General features: G+C 39.2%; 1 protein-coding gene across 1 annotated transcript in view; it reads right to left on the reverse strand.

The window, feature by feature from the left end:
- LOC137632951 (tubulin beta-2 chain) overlaps positions 1-12358 on the reverse strand; it is a 46466-nt gene extending 34108 nt beyond the window's left edge. The window contains exon 1 of the mRNA XM_068365076.1: positions 12177-12358. Coding sequence (XP_068221177.1) covers positions 12177-12233 — 57 coding nt within the window. The 5' untranslated portion in view covers positions 12234-12358. The remainder of the gene's footprint in view (positions 1-12176) is intronic.
- Positions 12359-14289: the final 1931 nt, after the last annotated feature.

Genomic DNA, 14289 nt, shown 5'->3' on the forward strand with positions numbered 1-14289 from the left:
AGGATTTACCTGGCGAAACATCAGTCTCTAACCAGGGAGGTTTCCCCGACTTCCCGGCCCACCAGGTGACACGATTGATAGCAATTCATTCAAATTACCCCTAATGAGTCAATATGGATAAATACCAACACAATATCGTACTCAAAGAGAAATAAATTGATCTACCTCATACTTGGGATCAAACCCTAGCCCCTTCTAATGAAAGGACAGGTCGCTTCCAACCATGCCACCAGAGGCTCTTCTCCGGGGGCAGGGGGAGAAGTGTTGACCTATCGAACGATACAAAGACATCGGTAAGATCTATATAGAGACAGTGAAAGCCTCCAGGGGTGGTAAGGCCCGTATCTGCGAAATAGTCAACAACCAGAACCTGTCACACTGAATGAACAGGTTTAGACAGGACAAGACTAGAATAGTTTGAGGTATGCTCGAAACCTTTTTGGAACGCAAAATAGACTACCTTGAAATCTCAGATCTCACGCAGCGGAGAACTCCCCTCTTCAAGAGGTCTTATACATACTGTTTCAGATAAGGTGTCTCTGGATGAATCTCCCAAGCTGTGGTGGCCTTTGTTACCACTTCCAACCAAAGCCGTTGGAACCGACGCTGTGTCCCAGGACTGAAGAACCCACAATCCTTGAACAAGGCTAGCTGTCCCCCTAACAGGAGACCTTCATTAATTGTACTGAGGACGTGAACCTCTTCTTCCACTGACGTTTCCAAGTCCAAGACCCCTGGACTTGCCTCCACTGTCAAGACGCCCGCGGAAGACGACCCTTACTCATGCAAATTGCGGAAGCCCGGGGACTGTGACACCACTTATTAGGGCACAGCGTACAGTGAGGGATAGCGGCATAGGAAAGAACAAACGACTTACGATGATAAGTAAGTTTGCGAGACCTCTTGCGTTGGCGCCTCTCCCAAGGGAGAACTACCTCTTCAATGAGATCCCCCACTACTAGAAAAGTCTCTAATTTCTCCGACAGCCTTATCTGTAACTTCCTTTGCTATCTTCGAAGGAAACTGGTCATTTCCCCAGATGCTAGAGGCGAGAAACGTGTCTAGTATATGCTCTCTGCAGGCTCGACAGGCCAGAAAAGAAGCATAAAGGACTATCATAAAGGTGGCGAAATGAGTTTCACAAGGAAAGAGAGGCAACTGCAAAATTCCCGATCATCAACTCCATGAAGCACTACAGAGATACCGACACTGACAACCATTGTCTGACCCATGACTCAGCCTTAAGAAGGTGTTCAGGAATCCTGGGCAGCTTCTCTAGAAATTGGCGGGCGGCCACATCTTTATCCAGTTTACTCTCAGCAAAAGTAAACTGGACATTGGTCCAGTGGACGGCATCATGTGGTAAGACAGGCAAGACTGGTGTGTACTCTTCCAAAGCTGGGAGAGGCTTATGCATATTGACACCCTGCCATCAACATTGCCGCGTGCAATAAGGTGGTTAAGAGGGCAAGACCTCATACCAAGTCTACTCCTCTTGCTTCTTCAAAGCCTGGATGTCTTCACATGAGGCCTTGAACATCACCATTTGGTATTACTAATTCCCTTCCATGAAAGCATTCGTGTTAGCCATAAGTACAAGATTCTTTGTAGTACCCAAGCTACTCTGGAACATAGGGGCCCCAGGAGCCCAGCAGATGATGATGGGAGGAAAAAAGGGCAGGAACAGCCCCCATCACAAAAGAAGTAATCTGAAGGCAGTTGTCAAAGTGGGGTCGAAAGTGGAAGACATCACTGAATCTTTGATAAGATCACTTAGATCAACCTCTTACCCGAATGCAAAGGGACAGCAGGAAGAACATGCGGTTGACATCAGAGGTATCCTTCGAGACCCATCTGGAGTGAAGTAAATCCTGAGGGTTCCAGTACGATACTGGACCTTTCATTCTCAGACACTTTGTATGTGCGTGGCAAGTATAGAGACCACAAGGATGCCTCACAGCCCTGACGCAAATCTGCACTCAACAGTGCGCCTCCGTCATAGGCACCGCCTGTAAGGAGAAAAGGGTTTAAATACGTACTATATCCTCCAACAGTCACCAAATACTGAAAGAAATGGGTTATTAACATTCCATGTTAACAATTGAGGGAATGGTAATCCCCAAATAGTGTGTAAATGCAATTGGTGAGAAAGGAGATAACGTACGAAATGTCCATTCCCCTATTGAAGAACTTGAGATTGGAAAAAGTAGCCTCCTAAAAGTCCGTTGCTATAGGCCCAAATAGGGGAAAGGGGGGGGGAGGAAGAGCTCATAGAAAGAACTGTCGCTCCTATATCTCCGCAGAGAAATGGCCAATTAGAAGGGAACGGTAGAGGTAAACTTTATAATTTAAGAAATCGAAGTATCGATTAACGAGCAAAAGTCTATAGCAACCCTAGGGCTATAACAATAAGTTAATAACCTCAATTACAAAAGACCTGGGAGTGGGAACTAACCTATAGAGTCAGAGAGAAATAGACAAACTGGTAGAAAACCAATAACCATATGTAGCGGTTATTGCAAAGTCAGGAGGAGGACCCTAGGCACGAGATGGAGATGAAAGTAATCTCCGTGCCTGGTCCGACGTTGGTCTCCTTCTAGGGTTGAGACTCCCAAGAAACTTAACTCAAAGAAGACTCCTTGGAGTAGCTCTGACTGGAGCTGTCGCAAGCTGTGCTGGTGGAGGAGCCACATGCAAAGACTTTTACAGGGTAGAAAGGAAGGTGGTTACCCATGCAGGAAGCTCAGAACCTTTAAGCAAGCCAAGGGCTTCCCTTGAAGGTCCACGAGGAGAACGGCCCCTAGAGGGAGCCTGCGTAGACGTAGGGGAGCGTCTTTGCGGCAGCAAAACATGGTCCTTCGACGGACAAGAAGGACGATCCAGGCTATCAAGAGCATTGGCGAACCTATTAGGAGGCTCCTTGAAACCCTCTGGAAAGGGTGTAGGCCTGCCGCTGGAGGTGGTAGAAGCCGGAGGCAGAGGTGTTGGTACTACACTTGCTCGCGGTTCCGAAACCTCTGCTCATGGAAATTGCTGATATGCACGCAAATTCGCAAGATTCGAGCGCAAAATCACGACAACAGTCACGATTCACAAGCAGAAGTTCTCGCAATGGGAGCACTAGGAGCCGTACTGGAAGAGGAAGGTATGGCCCATTCCTCCTGTAGCAAAGAAGCACCTACGCAACACTAAGCGTTAGAGAACGCGTCACATCTAGACGCGCTTCCGAACGTTGCATAAGCGAACAGTTTGCCATAACACCTCCGGCGGTAAAAGGCACTAGAGGTTTAGATGGACGCCTGTTTAAGGGATAGTCAGTTTCATGATCAGGTTCGGTCCGAGGTCGTTTAGAGGGACGGGTTGAGGGGCTACGCGCTGATGGACTGCGCAAACCCCTACCTCTACCTCTAGACGAGGAATGTCTAGACCTTGATTATGAATGTACTGTTCGTTCGAACAGTTTGAAGCCATCTAACTACCCTCGTGTCGACACGATTTGTTTGCTGTGCAATATGTAGCAATTCTGTTAAGTATTTTGGACGACCGGTTCTGATAACTTGGTGGGTTATTGTACATATTTTAAAGTCAATTCTCGCTTTAATCGGCAGCCAGTGTAAATCGATTAGTATAGGGGTGATCCTTTCTCTGGGTGGGACACCTTTTATCAGTCTTGCTCCTCTGTATTATGTTTTGTAATTTGTTAAGTTGTACTTTTGGTAAATTGTAATAGATAAGATTTGCAGTAGTCAATCCTGGTAATAACACAGTTTATCACGTTTGTTTACAGAATTTTCGTCCACATACTTTTTTATAAAAGCAGTATTTCTTAGATGATAACCAGTAGTTTTTACATTATTTATTTGGGCATTGAGAGAAGTTACGGTCAAAAAATAGACCTAGATCTCAAACTTTACTTGATATCGGCACAAAGTCATTATTTATGTTCATTTGAATATCACACCAAGCTTCTCACGCGGTTTCTCTTATCCACCACCATGAACTCAATTTTGTTCTCTTTAATATTAGTTATTCAATTGTCATCCATTCTCTAACACTATCAAGGATTTGGTTTAAAGTTCCAGTAGTGTCATCTATATCATTTATGAAGAAGTAAAATTGTGTCATCTGAAAATAGTTTGAACTTTACACCATGCCTTTGTAGTATTTTCGATAGACCAATAGTATAGATGCAGAATAAGATTGGGCTAAGTACATTCCCCTGGGGTACCCCTCTTTATAGGTTCATTTGATGAATAGTTTCCCATTTGCACAAAGTAATTTCTACCAACCAAGAAGTCTTTTAGGTATTCGAAAGCTTGATCTTCAACACTGATGCACCATAGATCATTTGGTAGCAGTTCATGCACAACTGGATCAAAATCAACACTAAGATTGACCAATATTTAAATACAACATTTATTTTCATCCATCATTTCCAGCATATCTTTTGCAAATGAGCAGATGGCTGACTCCGTTAAGTATAGTTTTCTGTGAGCAGATTGGTTGTCAGGCAAAGCTTCTATTACTTCCAAGTGACTGAGTAGTTGTTCAAGAATTACGTATTCAAGCACTTTTGAAACAAAGGATAGATTCAAAATAGGTCTATATGAACTTAATTCCTGGTAATCCTGAGCATTTTTCAGAACTGGTGTGACTGTAGACATTTTCTCACTATTTATTCAGTCATTCCTTTCACATAAGAGTTTTTCAAGTGAGAGTGGGGGAAGCTCTATCAGAGAGTAAATGTCAGGAAGGAGGAGTTCCTAATGGTAGTGTGCGGAGTGTAACCCTGTTTGCACTGGCAATTAATGGGATATCCTCAGTCATTCCCAGTGATATTTTCTCAACATTATTTGCGGATGATCTCTCAATATCATTTGCTGGAGCTAGAATGGCAATGGTTGAGAAAAAATACAACTACTGTATTTACAAAATTATCCAGTGGGCAGATATGAATGGATTTGAGTTCTCAACAAGTAAAACTACTATTGTACATTTCTGCCGTAGCCGGGGAGTACATCCAGACCCGGATATATACATTAAAGGTCAATAGATCCCATGTGTAAGTGAAGCTAAATTTTTAGGTTTGATATTTGATTGTAGGCTTACATGGTTTCTCACTTAAAAGCATTAAAAGCTAAATGTCTTGAGGCTCTGAATATTTTAAAACTATTGTCCCATACATCAAGGGGGGCAGACCGCAATACTATTTTTAAATTATACAAGGCCTTGATTTTTTCCAAAATTAGTTACGGATGTGAAATATACTCCTCGGCTACCCCAAGCCGGTTAAAGATATTAGATTCAATACATCATGCTAGTATTAGATTGTCCACAGGAGCATTTAGAACCTCACATATCTCAAGTCTCCTTGTTGATGCTGGAGAGTTCCTCTAGACCTTTACCAAATGCCTTCTATCATTCGGTAATGGTTTTGATTACAAAGACTCCCTAATTCTTTAGCATTTCAGACTGCAAGCCTTGTAAGGCACTCAACATACTTTGAGTTGCACCCAAAACCTCCTCAACCTTATGGCTTTCAGGTGAAACAATTATTAAACAGTCTTGATATACTGTAATTAGAATGAAGGAGTTTCCATTTAAGGTATCATCAACACTTCCAACATTTCATACTCGCAACAGAAACTGTCACTATTGGAAAAACTCTGTAAAATGAAAATTTTCTACGTAACTTTACAATCATTGAACACACTAAACTCCACATTCATTATAGTTTGTGCGTTTTCCGGGTTGATAAAGGATACATTAATTGTTAGCGAAACTGAAATTCGCTACATGAAATGGATGAGTGCTGGCACACAGTTTAATTAAATGTGCATTTCTCACTCTTGTTTACTTTGGGCAGACTGATGGAGAGTTATTGGCATTCTACTTGCGTTCACTTGTGTAAGCAGTTTTAGTTTTTTTGCACGACGTAATCAATAACTAGCTTTTTTCAACCAATTACAAGCTTGTAAATATTTATGCACTAGTTCCCAGATGGTGTTCTACAACAGACTTTTTTCTCATCCTCTCCTTCAGTTTCAACTTCACTACTATTAAAAAAAAAAAAGTCTCAAAGAGGGAAGTACAAGCTATTTCAAAATTTAGTGTAAATCAAATCAGTAAATATATGATACTTTAATTTCTAGCCAAAATGAACCAAATATTTTTCCTACTTGCTATCTTGTGTTTTATGTATTTCTAACCATGATTATAGGGGCAAACCACCCATTCATGAGTTTCTGGACCCCCTTACAGAGACAATTATGGAGAACACCCATGGGAAACTGGGGTTTTTTGGATGGTGGAATGTCATAAACAAGTTATTTGCAGCAATAATAATTACCATAAATGCAAAATAGGCATAAGATAACTAGCTGGAAAAATATATGGTTCATGCAAGTGGCTGAAAACAGGCCAAAACGTGATTACTTAACGATTTGAGATTAGTGAGAGGATACAGAACCTAACAAAACCACCCAACCTAACCTAGTAGTTCCCAGGTCACAACCCCTAGCTCGGGGGCAAGCCCCCAAGACACCCCCCTTCCCAGGTCACAAACTAAAAGTAAATCAAATAAATCCTTACATTATGAAAAAGCAAACCACAAATAATTCCTTGCCTTATGATTGACTTTTTTTTTTCTTTGTCTTGGCAATCTTAACAGAAGCTTTGCAGTAGAAATTGAGGTAGTCTTCCCTATAAATTATGTCAGCATCAGACCTTTGAGGCATTACAGTATTTTGCTGTTATTTTTTAATTCCACAAGAGTAATAATAGCTTTACACTGAACGGAGAGCATTCCCATCATAATCAATTGCCGACACAAATTAAATTACGCTAAATTTTGAAATAAATTTATGTACTTCCCATAAGTTCCCTTTTGGAGACATCTTTACATGATGGTGGTCAAGTTGAAATTGAAGGGGAAGGTGGAAAAAAATGGCTGTTGTAGAACAACATCCGGGAACTTATGAAGTAATTGTAAGCTGTTAACTGGTTTAAAAAACTGCCCGATAGATAGTACGTCATTGTAAATGCATAGAAACCAAGCATGCACAATAAGTCTCCTTCAGTCTCTCAGATGTAAACAATGGACTTAAAAGAGTGAAAAACATACTAATCAACCAAAACATTATTATGCCCCAGCCTCTATTAAACAGAGAAAAATACCTAACTAGTCAGCACTTTTAATAGCAAATTCCAGTTTCACTAGTAACTAAAGTATCATATTTACCAATTAATCTATATTGCCAATCAATGATGAAAACATTCGGTGCTACTTTATCGTGAGGTCTACCACACTTTAATGCGAGATCTACCTCCCGTTAGCACTTTAGCGTGAGGTTTACCTCCCGTGAGCACTAACGATAAAGGCTACCACTGTTTAATCCTAACCTAACGGTATTCTTTTAAATGAGCAGGGAGAGCGGGATCGACAGGTCACGCGGTAGACCTCACGCTGTAGCAGCACCAAAAATTCTCTATTCTATCGTTATCGTTGCTCATGTGAATGTATAATGCCCAAAGGTTACCCACTAGGCTGGCGCGCGCAACATATCCATGTACCGCTTGCCAGAACATAGATGCAGGGAGATTTATAATTACCTGCGAGCAAAGCAAGCCTAGGCGGAGCAAAAGCCATTAGAAGCATGTGAAGTGAACCAGAGAATTATGATACTTTAATTTTCATCCACTTACACGAGCCTTATATTTTTCCAACTGGTTACCTTTGTGTTTATTTTGAATTTCTGACCATTATTATTGCTGCAAAATCATAAAAAAAATTGGGGTATATATAGAATTTTTATCTTTAAATGACCTTTAATCCCCTCACAATTAAGTAGGTAAAAATATATACCCTAATACATCCTACAGTAATGGGGGATACCCAGTGGGAATCTTTTCTATACATTATTCGGGGTGTATGTAAGATAGCGACCAACTGTACGTATTATTATTGTATGTCTAACTTATCTTGGGCTTATTTTGCAATTCTGACCATTATTATTGCTGTAAACTTTTATGACATTTCCCATCCAAAAATACCCGGTTTCCCACTGGGGTCCCCCATAATTGTCTCTATATAATGGGGTCCAACAACTCATGAACGGGTGGTTTGCCCCAATAATACCAAAGAATTAGCTTTAGAAAAGAAAATAAGGTAATTGTTAACAAGACCAAGCTCTCCATTTACTCCCAAATTATGCAGTCCTGCAGCTCTCCTCTTCTTGTATAGTAATTAGGAGGTTCTTTAAACGCTGGGAAAGCCAAAAATGGCAAGATATGTTGAGGAAGGGGGGAAGAGGTTATAAAAGAAAATAGCTTGGTTTCCTCACTAAACGACTTGGAACTGACATGTCAACTGTCAACCAAACAGAATTCGTGATGCCAGCGTACATAAACAGAAGTTCGTGATGCCAGCGTACATAAACAGAAGTTCATGATGCCAGCGTACATAAACAGAAGTTCGTGATGCCAGCGTACATTTGATATACTGTATATTCAAAATATACAGTACTCAATCAAAAATGGAGTGATTACTCAAAAGTGTCACTATTTGTAAATTGCATATTTTATGGACACTTTTGAGTAATTAATCCAATTTCAATTAAGTATATTTTGAATATACAGTATATCAAATGTACGCTGGCATCACGAATTCTGTTTGGTTGACTATGTTGGGTTAAGGTTTACAGTCACTCCGGCCCCTAGTTACACCGGCCCTCAGTCACTGCGGCCCCCAACCCTAGTCACTCCGGCCCACTAATTATACTATGTTATCTAGAAAGAACATATAATAACAGGCTCTCTTTTATTAAATAATTACGCAGTATAGTCATACACACACAATAACTACATAATACTATGTAATCTAGAAAGAATATATAATAACAGAAATAACCAAACAAGGATCACCACACCCTGACCACAACAAACACCAGCCGCCCGTTTAGATACTACCGCTAGAGAGAGATGGGGCCCTTTGACTGGCCAGACAGTACTACATAGGACCCTTCTCTCTGGTTACGGTTCTTTCCCTTTGCCTACACAGACACCGAATAGTCTGGCCTATCCTTTACAGATTCTCCTCTGTCCTCATACACCTGACAACACTGATTACTAGACAATTCTTCTTCACACAAGGGGTTAACTACTGCACTGTAATTGTTCAGTGGCTACTTTCCTCTTGGTAAGGGTAGAAGAGACTCTTCAGCTATGGTAAGCAGCTCTTCTAGGAGAAGGACACTCCAAAATCAAACCATTGTTCTCTATTCTTTGGTAGTGCCATAGCCTCTGTACCATGATCTTACACTGCCTTGGGTTGGAGTTCTCTTGCTTGAGGGTACACTCAGGCACACTTTTCTATCTAGTTCCTCTTCCTCTTGTTCTCCTAAAGTTTTTATAGTTTAAATAGGAAATATTTATTTGAATATTGTTACTATTCCTAAAATATTTTATTTTTCCTTATTTCCTTTCCTCACTGGGCTATTTTCCCTGTTGGGGCCCCTGGGCTTATAGCATCCTGCTTTTCCAACTAGGGTTGTAGCTTAGCATTTAATAATAATAATAATAATAATAATAATAATAATAATAATAATAATAATAATAATAATAATAATGGGAGCGCTGACTGGCTTTATCGTGATGTAAACAACTCGCCCTCCTAGTTCAAAGCTCTGATAATGTAACAAATTAGTTTTGCCTTCTCTTTACTTTTTCAATACATTGCTATTAACATTACATAAAATACAATAATATATTACGATATAGTTTAAATATGAAAAATTAACTGTATACAAAGTATGCGTCTAAGTGAAAGAAAAAAAAATTCAGGCAGCCTACTGATACTAAAATATTTCTGTATACAAAAATATGCGTTGAAGTAAAATAAAAAAAAATAAAAAATATAAAATTTCTACCTCTACTATCACAATCATCATTATTAATATTTATTATTACGGAGGATATGTGAGAGAGAGAGAGAGAGAGAGAGAGAGAGAGAGAGAGAGAGAGAGAGAGAGAGAGAGAGAGAGAGAGAGAGAGAGAGAGAGAGAGAGAGAGAGATGTCAGGTTGTTGTGACTTGACCCACCTTTTACCAGACCTCTTTCTTATTGGCCAATATTCATATTGTGCGTAGGAGTTGAAGAGTATTTATACTTTGTAAATAATCCGAAAAGTGATAATTAAGGAAACACCCTTCTGTCCACCCAAAAAAAAAGAGAGAGAGAGAGAGAGAGAGAGAGAGAGAGAGAGAGAGAGAGAGAGATAAGAGTAGGGGAGATAAGATAAGGGGAAGTGGGAACTGTGACCTTGAGTTGTGTTGGGAAGTAACACAGGGTGTTTTATTTAATGTTGTTTATTGCATATATATGGCTTCATTCCACCAGGGGAATGGTCCTCTAGCCTCCGTGGACATAAATGTACAATAAAAGTTGTAAAAAAGTATAATTACATTTATGGATATATAAAAACACACACACAAACACACACTCAACAACCCAACAATATACATTGCTAACTTTACACATGTGCGTGCCACCAGGGAGGCCAGAGTGACCTAGGTCGAACGCAGGGGGAGGCCGGAGTGACCGAAGCCGGAAAAACTAGGGGCCTGAGTGACTAAGGCCGGAATAACGAAGGGCCGGAGTGCCTTGCTACCCTATGTTGACATGTCAGTTCCAAGTCGTTTAGCAAGGAAACCGAACTATTTTCTTTTTATAACCCCTTCCCCCTTCCTCAACATATCTTGCCATTGTTTGCTTTCCCAGCATTTAAAGAACCTCCTAATTACTATATTAGAAGAGGAGAGCTGCAGGACTGCATAATTTGGGAGTAAATGGAGTGTGGTAACGATTACCAAAAATAAACATTGTGGGTCAGTCCTCCAAACCACTCAGGCGAGTTTTACCAGAGATTGTGGGTCAATCCTCCGGTATTCGTCAGGTTTATGTTAGTTGACGTCCACCTTCAATGTACGTGTAAGGATCTGGCCGCTCATATACAAAGACTCCCATTATTCTCTGGGACGAAAAACTAAACCAAGAAGAATTGCAAAAACTATGGGGGATCGTAGGTAACACTTTAGAAACATGACACTATAATACAGTGCAATAATACCAAAAAAATAATAACCTACAGTGAAAGAGCATGTGAAAAGCTATACAAAAAAGGGTTTCATTGTAGTGTATTACAGGGCAATGTAACCTAGGAAAACAACTACTTTTTCTTATAGAAAAAATTACGCTCTTCGAAAATGACACGTTCCCGTCACAAATGAATAGTTTCAGACATATATATACATCTATATCCTCAGATAATGGGGGACCCCCAGTGGGAACTCGGGGTTTTGGGTGGGGAAAACATAATGGGGAATCGATATATAAAAGTAAAACAAACCTTTTCTTCTCTATAAAAGTAGTTTTTATGAGATTAAACTAAGTTTTTACCTCGAATTTTTCAATAAATTTACCTAATTACCTTTGTGCAAGAGGGTCCAATAACCCATGAACGGTTAGCAAAACATAAAAAAACAAGATAGCGAGTAGGAAAAATATATGGTTCGTGTATTTGGCTAGAAATTAAAGTATCATATTTACCGACCGTTTTTCATTACAATTACTCGATGGTAGACCAACGATAACTCAAATAAGTTGGCTTTCCGCCAGAAATCAATATCATACACCAAATACCTGTATTTAGAGCCGTAAAAGACGGTTTAAATTAAAAAAAAAAAAAAAAAAATAGAAAAGCTCTTAGATGTGGTGCTATTAGCACAAGCGCAATGCGAACAGGATTGGCAAACCTCTCATACCAATGATGTTAGCCAACATTCACCCAATAGTACGTGAGAACAGAGTAAATGCTTAGGGAAACACTAAGGGTCATCACTACTTAAAAATAAAGAAAAAAAAACATGGTTGAACGACGACTCGTTTAATGACAACTAAATTTTCTGAGAAAATGTGACGAAGTGATTTTCCACGACTCGCTTAAAAATAATGTGAAAACTTTACAAATATATACAAATGACTTATCTATATATACATGCATTGTAAGTGTACATGTAACTGCAGTAGGCTAACAGCAATAGCATGGGCGCGGTCATTGTCATGCAAGTTAATATCTAACAAAATCCCTCACGTAAACTATAAAACGATATTGTACTCACCTTTGTACCGATTTGGTTGCCGCACTGCCCCGTTTGAATATGAACAATTTCACGCATTTCTGCTTAGGAAAGCAATAAATACAGAACAAATAAACAGGACGTTGGTTTCTGTGGCTCAGACTCTGAAGAAGTTTGACGTCTCTTTGACACTGAAATGGATCAGCCAAGCATTCACACTTCAGCTTCCTTCCAGGACAGCGTTGTCATTTCTGATTTTTGAATACGCGCTACATGAGCTTCCAGAACGCGCCAGATAAGCGCTATCATTGATGAGAAGAAATTCTCTAGATATAACACCAATAAAGCAGAAATTGTTTCAATATAATGAAGTTGGGGAAGACTCTGGCTATAGCATTGATAAATCAGAAATCGTTTCGGTATAGTTAAGTTTGGAAAAATACTCTAAACATAACATTGATAAAACAGAAATTGTTTCAATATAATTAAGTTGGGAAAAATATTCTGGAGACAACTAATTATTCATATATATTATCAGCAGAAAAAAAGACTGTATATTATGTGCTGGATTTGTCTAAATATTGCCATATACCGCAACAGTGTATGATCAGAGACAGTAGTCTTTGGTACAGTGCCTGATAGGAAAAACGCGCTAACTTCTCCTGTAAAAGGCTAGATGTAGCCCTAAAGGCGCTAAAATGGTAACTCTGATCAAGGAGGGGCGCTGGAGTAGTCAACTGAGTACTTACACGTTCATTTATTGAAATTATAAAAACTGAGTACAAGCCAAAAGTTAATTAAAATTTATAATTCTCTATGTATAATGAGATCTCATCCATTGCATGTATATTTATAAAATTGATGAGTATATTTCAAGATACTATAGCCTTATGCCAATATGTTGGCGGGAATAGAAGTCAACTAAATGTTCTTTAATAATTGTATTAGACTTAATTAAAGTAAAAATTAGTATGTTATGGATGATAATGAACCCCTTTGATAATACTTCAAAATATAATATGCAGTCAGATATAAATTGTGTATGCATTCCAAGCACCTAATCTTACTTCAAATTGCTCATTGCTGAATGGAATTTTCAACTTAAAACTATTGGAAATTAAATCATATTTAACTTCGTTGTACACAAAGACTAAACTAAATACATATTTACTTTACGCCTCTAATATGGAATATTTTTTTTTCTAGAAAAACGAGATTATATGCTTTATGAATATCCATAGATATCCTACCACTAAATGCCCGAGACCAGTATTGATCAATAGTGCTGCAGTAAATAGACCATTTTTTTAGATGACCCCCCCCCCCCCCAGTGCCGTCATCAAGGGTAGTGGGATATTTGGGGCTGAGCCCCTACCCCAAAATAAAATCCCAGCCCCCCCCCCCCCCCAAAAAAAAAAAAAAAACACTGACACAACACAGCCCATAGAAACTTACAGTAGCCTATCCCTAATCAACATGCTAATCTTAGATATTGGCAATTTATATCAAATATCCAAAGAAAGTCATGGACTGCAGTCAGTGTATAATTCAGTAAGAAGTATTTCTTTATTAAATAAATAAGCAGCTAAGCTAACTGGAAGATTTACAAATTTCATTAAAACATATGGGTTAAGTCAGGATTATCTTCTCAAAGCTGAAGCCGATTGTGTGTTTTTTTTTTTTTTTTTTTTTTTTTTTGCAGTAATATCTGAAGAGATTAGAGAAGTTTTTATTACTGAGCAGCTCTGTGTCTGCATTAGGTATTTCATAAATTTATTAAATTCATGAAATGAGAGGTTCATAGGATAAATTTCTTTAAAGAATCTTAGTGCTACTTATGCTACTTATGCTACCATACAGCATCTGTAATGAGTGACAAAATAAGTGGTGTACACCCACACAAACCTGAGAATCTATGAAGAGTCCATGCTTTTATGTACAATGTGCAGCATACAGATTGTAGTTAGTCATAGCTCATGGCTGCCTGCCAGAAGTAGCAGAATATTCAACTTTATTTCAGTTGTGATTAACTTCATCCGGGGTTGAACCTTATACCATGATATATTCATAGACCTCCAGAAAGACTAAAACTTGTCAGTTATAGAACTTCCTAAAGTGTGACAACGCAAGTGGGAATACCACCACAAGGCCCTAA

The sequence above is a fragment of the Palaemon carinicauda genome, chromosome 42 (genome assembly GCF_036898095.1).
Source record: "Palaemon carinicauda isolate YSFRI2023 chromosome 42, ASM3689809v2, whole genome shotgun sequence".
Taxonomy (NCBI): domain Eukaryota; kingdom Metazoa; phylum Arthropoda; class Malacostraca; order Decapoda; family Palaemonidae; genus Palaemon; species Palaemon carinicauda.